This window comes from Calonectris borealis, chromosome 17 (assembly GCF_964195595.1).
Source record: "Calonectris borealis chromosome 17, bCalBor7.hap1.2, whole genome shotgun sequence".
Taxonomy (NCBI): Eukaryota; Metazoa; Chordata; class Aves; order Procellariiformes; family Procellariidae; genus Calonectris; species Calonectris borealis.
The window spans coordinates 12,603,191-12,615,677 of record NC_134328.1 but is presented as its reverse complement, the minus strand read 5'-3'; the positions used below and the strand labels follow the sequence as shown (position 1 = coordinate 12,615,677).

General features: G+C 46.5%; 1 protein-coding gene across 6 annotated transcripts in view; it reads right to left on the bottom strand.

Moving 5' to 3' along the window:
• GNAS (GNAS complex locus) overlaps positions 1-7,555 on the bottom strand; it is a 102,108-nt gene extending 94,553 nt beyond the window's left edge. For 4 of the 6 annotated variants that reach the window (XM_075166613.1, XM_075166616.1, XM_075166614.1 and 1 more), the window contains exons 1-3: positions 6,335-7,555; positions 4,207-4,293; positions 2,300-2,372 (exon numbers count right to left, since the gene is read on the bottom strand). In XM_075166613.1, coding sequence (XP_075022714.1) covers positions 2,300-2,372; positions 4,207-4,293; positions 6,335-6,473 — 299 coding nt within the window. In that variant the 5' untranslated portion in view covers positions 6,474-7,555. The remainder of the gene's footprint in view (positions 1-2,299; positions 2,373-4,206; positions 4,294-6,334) is intronic. The other 2 variants (XM_075166615.1, XM_075166617.1) reach the window with 1 other exon arrangement.
• Positions 7,556-12,487: the final 4,932 nt, after the last annotated feature.

The following is a 12,487-nucleotide window of genomic DNA, read 5'->3' as shown; positions in this document are numbered from 1 at the left end:
ATAATGCTTTACTTTTCCTACTCTTCCAAAAAACCTCCATGCTCTCTCTCTCATTAGGTGAATCCCACAACATTTTTCCACAAGGTAAGTAGGGCAGAAAGGGAATGAATCGGGCAAAAAGGATAGCAGGGAAAGCAGGACAATGTAGGGAACAGTTAGTTACTTCGAAGAAAATACAAGTTACTTCAGGACTAATGTCTAACTTGCAAGAACTTCAAAACACTGAAAAACAGCCTTCTCCCCCATGTAAAGTGTATGTTACGATCTACTGATTATTTTGGGCAACAAAAACCTAAAACTAGATGCATTATAACTTATTTCTTGTACATTTTATACATACCACTTTTTAATTTGATATTTTATGCACCTGAATGTTCCAATACATACACCCACAAAAGGACAAGCACAAAGGATTGACTGCAAGACAATATGCCATGGGATGGACAGCCTATGGTTCCTGAGCTGCATGCAGCTCCCCAGCAATTCAAGTGTGGCTCACACACTGGGGTATGCTATGTGACTGGCAGCAGGGCTGTGCTGGCATGGGGCTGCTAGGTAGTCCAAATCCCTTGCTCTGAGAAGGCAGAAGCCAGCAGAGGCTCCTGAGGCCAAATTTGCCATGTTGCCCTGGAATCCAGCTGCACGCTCAACTCAGCCCCAACGTACAACACCGAAGTGAGATAGTCGAGGAATGCACCTCTGTTGCAAATCCCAGAGTGTGTCCCAGTCCCTCCCCAGCTCTGCAGGCTTTGTATAATGGGTCTCTGGGCTCCCAGTTTCGCACAAATTTGGGTATGCAGCTTGCAGGGTTGAGAAGGTTATCTACCCATGTAATACACCATTCATTACACAGCAGCAGCATCTCTTTAAGAACACCGGTTTGCTTAGAAAACTTAGAACTGTGTTGGTTAAATGGATTGATATTTTTAAAGGTGCCAGGGATCCCTGACTTCCACTTTCACTGATGAACTTTTTTCTTAGCACCTAATGTTGAGAGCTGCTATACTGAAGTCAACTTACGCAAATCTTTTAAGTCACACAAGTCTTTTAAGAGGTCTTTAGTAACAAGAGCAGCCAAAATAACAGGACAACTCAGCAGTAACAGGATGCAGGACTGGGCACTTAAGAAAAAGAGTTGTCTTGGATAAAGAAAATATTCCCTATAAAGAGGAGCTACAAACATGTAGCACAGAATGTAATGTATTACTAATCAGTCTGAACTTTCTTCCAAAAGACTGTGTACCTTATCCTGAACTAGCATTTGGGGATTAGGAAGAAGTATTGTCCAGGCTCCTTGGCTAAACTTTCAGCTCAGACATTCTTACTAAAGAATTAACTACGGAAAGACTAGTGAAAGCTTAATCTTCCCAAACAGGCAGGAGTCACAAAATAGATGATACTACTAGAAGCTAGAGGATGCCAATACAAAAACATTATGTTTGAAAACAAGAAAGACAAAACCAGTAATATAATCTAAAGAAATTAAACACAGAAAATAAGCTCTGAAATTCCAACAGCTTAATTCAATTAGAATTAATTTAGCAGGTTTTGGTATACACGCACACACACACACAGAGATGCTTGCAAGCGTAAACTAACATGCAGAAGAATCTCTTCCTACTCCCTAGCAAGGTTAGATGAAAAGTTAGCAAACACAAATCTTTCTCAGACGGAATAATAGATTTCCATTTTCTATATCTTAATGCCATCCCCTTCCTCACAACTATCAAATAATTGAACAGATTTTAAGTGTAAACAAGAAAAACTTTTATAAACATAATTTAACACAAACCTCTGGTCAAGCAAACACAACAGAAGAGAGAAGAAAATCTGACCTATTACCCCCAAAATTCATAGTACAGTCTCATTTTGTGAGGAGACAGAAACAAAAGCCTTACTTGCTCTAAATAAAGAAAATTGCATTCATTTTGTACACTAACAGGAGGCATGTTTACAGCAGTATGAATCAATGTGCTATAGCAGAGGTAAATCAGTGTCAGCCATGTTGTGAAAGAAACTGCAGTTTAAAAAAAAAAACCCACAAAACTTAAGCCTTAATCAAATCAGCTATACTGAACCTTGATATAAATCATTTTATACCGTTAGCTCTTACTTATTATTGGTGTATGATTTCTTCAAGTTAACGTCTATTAATCTCATCTAAAAATACACATCCAAATTCTAGAGGTCCTAACAGTAGCAAGAGGAAAATACATCAAGATATAAAGCAACAGCAATGACTACTGTGCAGCACACAGACACAAGGTAGGTTGTAAAGTGAAAAAACAAATGCACTTACTCAGCATTAAATCCATTCACATGCAAGATCCTCATTTGTTTGACTATTGTGCTTTTACCGGATTCACCAGCACCTAGAAAATGAAAGCAAATAAATTTCAGAAGGAAGCATGAGTGATGAAGGGACACACTAGAATTTTTTCTTCAGGGTAAAATCGAGAAAGTTGGTTTTCTTAGTGCAAGAGTGAAAAGTGAAAGAAAAAGAAATAATTGCCACTGGAAACTTCAGTTGTAGCTAAAAATAAATGCCCAGCTCAAGTCATGTGTCAGATCTGAATCTTGGATCATTTCTCTGTCCTTTTTCCAGTGTCAACGTTAAAAGCAGATTGCAGGGTTTGGAAGGAAAACGGACAACTTCAACGTTTTATAGAGAACAAGATAGGGAACTTGAAAATCTGCTTGCCTTGTCACTACTATTTGATGGAGAGAAAGACTGACTGAAGTCTATACTAAACTGAAGCATTTTTGTTAGATCCTTAAAATATTTTAAGTTTGGCTGCAGTTATCATCACCCAGTTAAAAGACTGTAACTTAAATCACAAGAAATAAAATACGTGGATACTCACATCTGAAAAAGGAAGGCATCCCCTTTAAGCCTCCACCCACAAAACTACAGAAACCTCCTCTAATTTGTGTCTTGTAAGCAACCTCCCACCCTCTCTACACGTTCCAAATCAATCACATACGCAACGAGACGCAAAGACCACCTTTTGTGGCTGCATGCTCCAAACAGCCCCCTGCAGCTCTCCTCTGATTCCCTTATATACCTGCAGTACAAAAAACCCACTCCACTTTACTCCAGTTTCCATAAGTAGATGTATGCTATTTCTGCGGTGCTGCACGGATGCCAGCGCACAGGGCAACCCATCCGCCTATAGTACCCGCTTTTCCATGCACGCTAAAAAGACTCGAACAGCAGCATTTAATTGAGCTGCTCCACGCTACCAGATCGGTAGCTTTCTATGTAAAGCAAACGTATTTTCGCAAGAGTAGTATCATAACCTGGCAAAATTTAGCAAGATTCCCCTTTGCGTCTCCTGGCTACTCGTTTATTCTTCTCATTAGCCTATGTCTGAACAACAGAAAACGTATGTCTGTGGCAGAATGGGCTCAGAGGTACAGTTTGTATTTATAGGATGCCAGGTCTCTGCTAGCACACACTGACAGCACAAGCCTCCATTTTGAGCCTCACGTTCAAAACTGTATTTTAGCAGTTATATTTTTCATTTTCTGACAAATGCATTCCCCTCTGCTTTCTCCTTCCTTTCCTTCCCCCCTATGAATTCCTAATAGTCCTGCTCTTCTCTCCATAAAATCTGCTTGCATGTTTTGCCATCTTAATACCAGAGCCTTATTCCTTTTTCCTCTCCTTGCTCACTGATGTTTTGTAAGCATTTAGAGAGCAGTTTTTATCTACAACTCTTTATACAAGCGCCATTTCTCCCCTAAACTACTATTTTATAACATACACACTCTGTCTCTTCAGGCATACTGCATCATGCAATGAAGATAGGTGGCAAAACTAATCAAGAATGAGTAACACAGGTTAAGATAGAGACTGGGTCCTCTTCACAACTAAGAATTATTCAGGAATAGTGGTATATGCTGTAGTCGTATTTCCATTCAGAATAATTAATAGCAAAATTTCAGCTGTAACTCTAAATCACATCTTATATTTATAAGCATTGGGAGCCAAAATCTTTACTTCACTTAGGCCAAGAACGGGAGGAGATAGCTGTTGCTTTTGCTATAAACGCATACAGTTTGGTATTGACGTTTCTGGGTTCTCTGGATCAGAAACACCACCAGTGAACCAAAATGAAGTATTACATCTAAATTTCTGAATAAGACTATTTCTATTATTTGGCTACTCATTAAGGCCCTATTCCTACCAACAATTACACATACATTTAACTTCACCACCAAGGAGAGTTCCATTAATTTCAGTGAGCCTGCTCGTAGCAGAAAGGGCAAACATGTGTACAGCGGTGGGGCCTACAAAGAATAGTATAAACCCGTTAGAATATCTAGCAGCTCTTCTTCGTTGCTGTTTGAACATGATGTGAAAATATTAAGAATACTTCCCAAGTACTTGTTTTTCTATTTCACGCGTCTTATAAAGTAAACGTAACATAATTAGGGATGTGAGCTTTTTTATTTTTTACCAGTGAGTTTGTATTATACTGTCCACAGTTCATGACAGCTACCGTTAGAAACTGCAACAGCTGAACTATCACTTTAAAACACGCACACGGATTACCTTACAGCCATCGCTAAACACCCGCAAATTTTTATCTACAGGTACCTATTTTTCAGCCACCAAAACTAAAGAAAACAGAAAGAAAATCCAGGCGAGCCCATCATGTTTCTCTTTTCTGAAATTCTGCCTCTGATGAAAGTAACCCATCTGGTGAGAAATGGTTTCCACGTATCTCTGTAATGTTCAGCTGGAAATCTGGAAGTCCAAGACATTCCACAAGAGCTGAAGTCCAAATTATCCTGTTAAAAGATTTCTGCTGGAGCCCTGGCAGACTCCTCAGTGCTGCAGGTGCTGCTGTAGTCCCACAGTCATTCTCCATTTATGTTAAGCCTCCTTCTTCAAATTAGTATTTGGAAGATTTTACGGCTAAGAGTACACTTCCAAATTCACAACTTTCAAAAATTCTTTTTTCTTCCAAATTATGGTTGTTTCACACCAAAACTGAGTCGGCTCACTGAGGCCTAGCCTCTGCTCCACGCTAAAACCCCTGCACAACATGCACAAGCGGTCCCTCAGCGTGACCAAAACAACCGAGATCTCGTAACTGTATCTTATTTTAAAACACTACTTTAAAATACTTTGAAATAATGAGTCTGACAAACATTTCTTGTTCTCTCCGGTAACGCTTTTTGGACCTTCCCCTTCCTTGAAGCCATAACCTGCATTTCTAAACGTATCTCTTGAAAAACATGACACATGCAGGTAACCTTAATTAACCGCTGAAATAATACCTGAAACCAAGCTACAAACGTTCCCCTCCCTCCAAACGCGCGATGCCTTAATTAATGGTGCGACAGAAGTAAGCCTAACGAGCCTGCCGAGGGACGGAGGACGTGCCCAAGACCCGCCGGGCCGCCCGCTCCCAGCCCGGCCCTGCCGCTGCTCCCCCCGCCACAGGAGCTCCCTCATCCCCAGCGCCGGCCGCCGCGCTTCCCTCCGGGACCGACATCCTCCCTCCGTTTCCCCCAAACGATTCCCCGACTTCCTCCCTTCCTCTTCCTCCTCTCCCCGGCCTGGACGCACGTTTCTCGGCACCCCTGCCTCAGCCCCCGGCGAGGGGAGCGCCCCGGGCCGGCCGAGCCCCGGCCGCCTCCCCCGCCCGGCCCCCGGCTCCTGCCAGGCCGCGGTGACCGGCCTTCCCGGCGGCAGCTGCTCGCCGCTCCGCACGCCCGGGGCAGGCCCGCGGCCCCTGTCAGCGCCCTGCCCTGTTTATCTCCCAGGTTCCCCCTCGGGCCCGACGCTCCCGCGCCCCTCGCCGGCGGCCGGCCCGGCATCCCGGCCACCTCCTCACGCCCGGCCCCGAGGCCCGCTCCCCGCCCCGGCCTGGCTCCCCCCTCTGCCCCGGCGGCGGGGCGCTGCCCCCGCGGGCGGAGAGCGGCCCCGAGCCGCAGCCCCATACCTGCGGGGCCTGCCCCCGGCCCCCCTCCCGCGGCGCCCCGGGTGGTGCCCGAGACCTCCCCGCCGCCGCCAGGCCGAGGAGCCCGGCAGGCTGCTCCGGACCGCACCGGTCTCCTCGGCGCCCCCGGGCCCACCTCCCCGGGCGCTAGCGGATCCCCGCGGCCCCGGCGGGAGCGGGCTCGCCGGCCGCCCCCCGGCCCCGCGGAACGGGTGGGCCCTGCAGCTCCGCTCCCCCCGGGCCCCACCTCTCCCTCGGGCCTCCCCGTGCCCGGGCAGGGGGCCGGTGCGCGGCCCCGCCGCCCTCCCCCCGGCGGGGAGGGGACGGCCGCCGGCCCCCGGCCCGCTGCCCCGGCGCCGCGCTGCCCGCGGCCCCCTTACCCAGCAGGAGGAGCCGGTGCGTGGCCCTATAGACCTGCTTGTCCTTCTGCAGCTGCTTTTCGATCTTCTTGTTGGCCTCCCGCTGCGCCTTCTCCTCGTTGCGCTGATCCTCCGTCTTGCTGTTCCCTAAACAGCCCATCTTGGGGAGGGGGAGGCAGGGGACGCGGGGCGAGGGGACGGGAGGCGGCCGGGGCTGCCGGGGGGAGGGAGGGAGGGAGGGAGGCACTCTCCCGGGCTCCCTTCTTCTTCCTCCTCCTCCTCCTCCTCCTCCCCCCCTACTCGCTGCTGTGGCGGCCGCTGCCCAGAGCCAGAGACATGGAGAGAGCCGAGCGCGGAGCCAGCCGAGGGGGGGCCGATGGCGATGACTTTGCTGCTGCTCCGCCGGGCCTCCTCCCCGGCAGCTGCAGCTGCTTCTCCTCCCCCGCCCCCCCGCTCAGCCCCGCGCCGATCCCCTCAGCGCACCTTTCCCCGGAGGGGGGTGGCGGCAGGGCCCGATGCGGAGCGATCCGCGGGGATCTCCGCGCCCCCGGCCGGGCCGCCGGCTCCTCTAGAGGGAACAGTAATGCCCCCCCCCGCGCCGCACGCACAGGAACAAATCCAGCTTCAGTGCCACCCCCAAAAAAAAAATAATCCTCTTTAGATCCAAAGGCACGGGCTGCAGGCGCGGAAACCTCCCCAAATCCTCGGCAGGGAGGATCGGAAAATGTCTCTTCCTCGCCTCTCCCCCCGCGCCGACGGGCTGAAGCGCCGAGGGGGTCACGCCAGCCGCGGCTCTCGGCGGAGGTCGGGTCCCCTTCGCTCGCCGGGCGCCGCAGCTCCTCGCCCTCCGGCCGCCGCGGGTCCTTCCTCCCTCACCGGGGCGGGGGGGTCCAATCCAAGCCCCCCCCCTTTTTTTCCTTTCTTTTTTTTTTTTTTTTTTCCCCTCTCCTTGTGCTGCTTTTTCACATCAGGTTTCCAGGCGGCTGAATCCTCTCGGCTTCTCCAGCGAACGGGGAGCGGGGGGAGAAAAGAAAAAAAAAAAGAGGCCCGTTTGGTCTCTCCCCCCGAGCAAAACCTGTCCCTCACGGGAGGATTTTTCCCCGTCTTATTTTTCCTGCTCTCTCCCGCATTTCTTTTTTTTTTTTCCCTCCCCCCCCCCCTTTTTTTTTTTTTTTTTTTTTTTCCTTCCCCCTATTGAGCTGCACGGAGGCGGCGGAGCGGCGGGGTGGGGCAAGCAGGCCCACACTGAACCCTGGGAGCGGGGCCGCTCACATGACAGCCCGCGTCAGCCCGCGCCGCCGCCGGCGCCCTCTTCGAACCGGCCCCGCCGCTCCCGCCCCGCGGTGGAGCGGGCAGCCCGGCCCCGCGCCGCCCCGGCGGGTGCTGCCGCGCAGGGAGCCCGGGGACAGCTGGGGAGCGCGGTGCGGTGCTGGAACTAACGGCACCCCTCCCCTCGGACGCTCAGCGCAGGGGTACGGCAGTCGCTCTGATGGCGAGCGGTCTTCAGGAAGGGCTTTACGGGGTGGAAGCAGCCGAGAAAATATTTGCAGGAGTTGGGGGGTAAATTCGTAGAATTCTGAATAAGTTTTAACGGAGTCGTGCCCCGGGGCACTTTATACTACACTTGAAAAATAATTATTGCAGAAGTTACTATACTAAATATTTTTGTATGTATATATTTATACATTTTCTCAGTTGATGAACTTTGAATATCCACCTAGTGACCTACAGAACGATCCTGCAGACGCTGATGTGTATGAATTAATTTTTACCAATGCGCGTGTTTCTGGGCAATTACATTTCCCGAGCGCTGGGCAGCTCCCTCGCACGCAACGCGGCCCACGGGGCGCCGGGTTCGGGCGAGCCCATGCGGTGCCCTCCTCAGGGCTGCGGCCAGGGACCCAGGTGGGACAGGGGGAAACAAGCTAACAAATTATGCTGGCTGGACCGGGGGAGTACAACTTGATGCGTGCAGTCGCTTCTACGATGGTTTTGCCTTTGGTATCTAGCTCCATTTTGTTTTACAAAATACTTTTTCAAACCTCATTGTATAAATGACACAGTAGTTTTCATGCACAAGCGTATCAGCTACGTCTGGAAAACAAAGACTGGTGCTTCACTCTTTGTAAAACCTGGTTCCCTAAAATACACAGGTATTTTTTTCTCTACCCTCCTGAGATTAGTGAAATGCCCTTTACTATACATAAATTATTTATCCTCATTTGCAAAATTCTATTATCTACAATGCTATTCCCATGAACACCTTCTTACATCATCCAGTTACTATATTTAGAACCACCTACAGTAAAACAATTATGTGAATAGAGCAAACAACTAGAAGGTCACAGTCAGTGTCATCAGATACACCTATTTAGCTGCCCTGGCTGAAAGAGGGGTGGACCTCAGGAGAAACAGGGACCACCACCACCAAATCTTGGTCTTTGACGAGTTATTGGCACTTTCAGTCTATTCTTAAATGCCACAACTTTGGGGTACACAGAGCCTGAGCTTTGCAGTCAGTGGGGAGACTCTTACTGACTTCTCCAGGTGTTGTTTTGAGCCAAGGCAGTTTTAAAAGGTCTTGCAGAGACTTGGCTCAGCAATGCCCAAATTCATCTGAAGCAAAGATTATAATTCCTTGTATCTTTTATAGGTTTTTTATTTATTTGTCTTGTTCCCATGTAATATACATTATTCAAATATATTTTAACTGTGGCGTTTAGACGGCATAAAGGACTCAATAAAGCAGAATTCAGACTGAAAATTATAAAACCTCATAGCTTTTTTATGGTCGCAGGTATGAAGAGAATGCAGAAATGCCAGTATCTGCCACCTCACGCAGCAGCGAAAATCTGCCCCAGCCTCCAGGCTTTGCTTCCCTCCAGCTGGGGGGAAGGGAGCCTATCTCAGGCTCCAAACACGAAGGAATACACAAACAAGATAAAAATTATTGCTGGAGATGTACAAAAGGCTAAAATCTTGGTGAACGGCGTTAGTGTAGGTATAGAGGAGCAGTAAAAATGCCAAAGCATCTGCTGACAATGGAGTCATTGCTGTGTAAACGCCGTTGTCCAGCAGCGCACACCCATCCCTGTCCCAAACACAAACCGCGACGGGCTCTGCGAGGTTAAACTCTAACAGCCGTCAGCCACCACGCTGGGGCACAGGAATTGCTGCCCTCCTGGTATGTATACCCTGTGCCTCTGTCTCTTTAGGTTGAACACAGCATGAGGTAGTTGAAAAGGGAAAACACACTCGGCTAATTCACAAAACTCCCAGTTATGACAGAATTAATAACTAGCTCCTTGTATTACAGGTGTTATTAAAGTCTGGAAGTGTCAAAAGCGACAGAAAAAAAAAGAAAACTCCCAAATTGTTAAACCTATCAGCAATTACAAACTTTTTTTGTCTTTCTGAAATACGACAGGACACAAGACATAAGGCACCAACTGTACTTCACAAACCCACCCAATTGCCATGATTTTTTTCTAGTGCTGTTCTGATTAGGAGAGCATCATTTGAAGAGCGAGCATACCAACACATTAGCTGTTCTCATTCTTTTTTATTTGTTTAAATAACATAATGCTGCTGATGCGTCTTTAGAGTAAATTGTGTTTCTTATTGGAACTAGTCACATCAGCTTCCATCTTGTAAAAATCCATGAACTGCATTTTCATGAGACTCCTGCCACCAGAAGGGTAAGTACAGGCAAAATCTGACCCCTAACTCACCGTAAAATTAAAGCTCACTTCTGAAGAACCTGCAGTCTTAGGAACAAATAAATGCAAAGATGAAATAACTATATATATGGGCATAGTGCCTCTGTGATAAAAGTCTAACTCTCTGAGGCTTGAAAATACTCAAAAGAGGGTGTTAAAGGACACTGCTGCATGTTAAGCAGAAATATTTTCCAAAAATGCAAAGTAACACGAATGTGGAAGTGGCTGTAAGAGACATTAGAAGACTTATGTCTATTGACTCAATCCTGCACTATTTAAATTAATGGGAGATAAGAGTTTACACACAGAAGATTGTGAGCATTGCACTCTTACACATGAAATTCAAATTCATTGATATTCCTTCTGTGTCTAAATGTAACAGCCAACAGCCTCAGATTCTGTTGCATTTTTTTTCAGCCTGAAGTGAATGCAAAGACTCTGAGAGACCAACATGCACCTTAGCTTAAGGATTTCTCAAAAAGAACAGGGAGTTTGGCAGTGTGAGACAATATTCTGCTGTTTCACTTCTCAAACCAGAAAAGATCTCACAAGGAGAGGCGGCAGGATAATTCAAAGTGAATAATATTTCAATGGAATATTTGTGGGGGACGTGTATAGGAAAGTTTCATGTATCTGTAATCCATTTCAGTCTACCTGATAACTTCAGTTAATGGCTTTTTAGTCCCATTGGCCCAACTTCTATTACATTCTAATGGAAATCATCAGATCTCTTAATTTTCATAATTTTTTGGGAAAGAGGAATTTCACTGTAATTCTTTTCTCCATTTTCCCTCCACAGCTTTTGCCCCAAAAACTACTGTTTGGTGTCTGAGACCAAGGGAAGATTTGTAACAATAGCCCGATCCTGTAAATAAACATGTACTCTACTCAGTTGAGTAGTCCTATTGAAGTGCATTGTTTATGCGGACTTTACTCTTCCCAGCTAGGACAACTCTATTAGCTTGATACACAACTGGTTAAAAAGATTCAGAAATAAAGTAGAAGTAGACTATCAATAACAGTACAAATGAGAGAGAACTTTTTGAAAAGTACACATTTAAGCTTTCCCCACCCTACACACATAAACTTCTGTCCTTTTAAGATTTACATATAATACCTATTGGTATAATCACTCAAAAGGACCTCAAGAAAAATACTATCTTTTTCCCATTTTAATATATTTACTTTATATTTGACAGACCATTGCATACATTTTAATGCATTTTCCTTGTGGTAGTCTCCCTTATTGTGCATGAGGATACTCACACTTGTATAGGTAAGAAACAAGGAAATACTGTGGTAAAATTCACAGACATTGGCTGGACAATGTAGATGCAAGAGTTGTTTTTGCAGTTACTATTTTCTTAACAGAGTAGATTTTAAGCCTGTTGAAAAAATGCTTCTGAGACACATACTTCATGTTGTTCCATTCTTTTCTCTTTCTAACTGAATGGATAAAACTTTCTGCTTACGATTCTGATGTTGTATCAGTTTTACTCTCAATTGACAAGAGCCTAAGCTCTGAATTCACTCGAGTTACTCTTTGTTTTTGCAGGTGATTATGAGACCCAGATCAGGATGTCCATCCTATACCATAGAGCCTTCCAAACCCTCCAGGTGACAAACACCCTTATTTCCTATTGCAAACAATTCACATTTGGTAGTACGTTGAAGGTACTGAGCACTTCGGGTGCCCCAGCCTCCAGAAAAAAGGAACGGTTAATTAGTTTTCAGATGGGACAGTTGTACAGTCCCTTACAGGCTCATGCTGTCCACAGTGAACATGACCTCCTAAACTTTAGGCTGTGAACTGTGGGGGTAGAGTTGTGACCAAACCAATGTGCTCATTTGGAAGGGAAGATACAGACGACATCACCCTTGAGCATCCCTTAGCAACCGGACTGAAATGGCACTGCAGCTTTTGAGGAGGTTGTCAGCCTTCCTTGCCACTGGAATAGCCTGTATTTCGGTTCCTACCGCGGCTGAGGAGACACAGCAGAGAAGACAAAATTTGTAGCTCAAAAAGAAAAAGCGATAGTGGTGATCTAACTGTACAATTTCCTTTGTTTCTGTTGATAGGAAAGAGCCTATTTCCAGCAAGTCTTTTTCATGGAAGGATACAGAGCTCAATTAATCTGGGGAACACATGAAACGAATGGTTCTTATAGCAACACCTCTCTCTCTGATTTACTTCAGACTCTTTCCACTTGAAAACCTAGACTGTAAACTTTGTAACATTCCTCTCTATTGATATCAGGATGAACCGAAAGAGAGCTAGGCTTGCGTGTATGGAAAAAAAAACCAAACAGAAAAATACTCTCTGATTTAAAGCTGTCAAGGAGTGGAGCAGTGAACAACAAACTATGGGTCCCTTCACTACAAACCTGAAAATGCAGTTACAGCCATGCATCTCAGTTTTCTCCTCTCCCTAGTCCCCACACCTGTGAGACTGTTC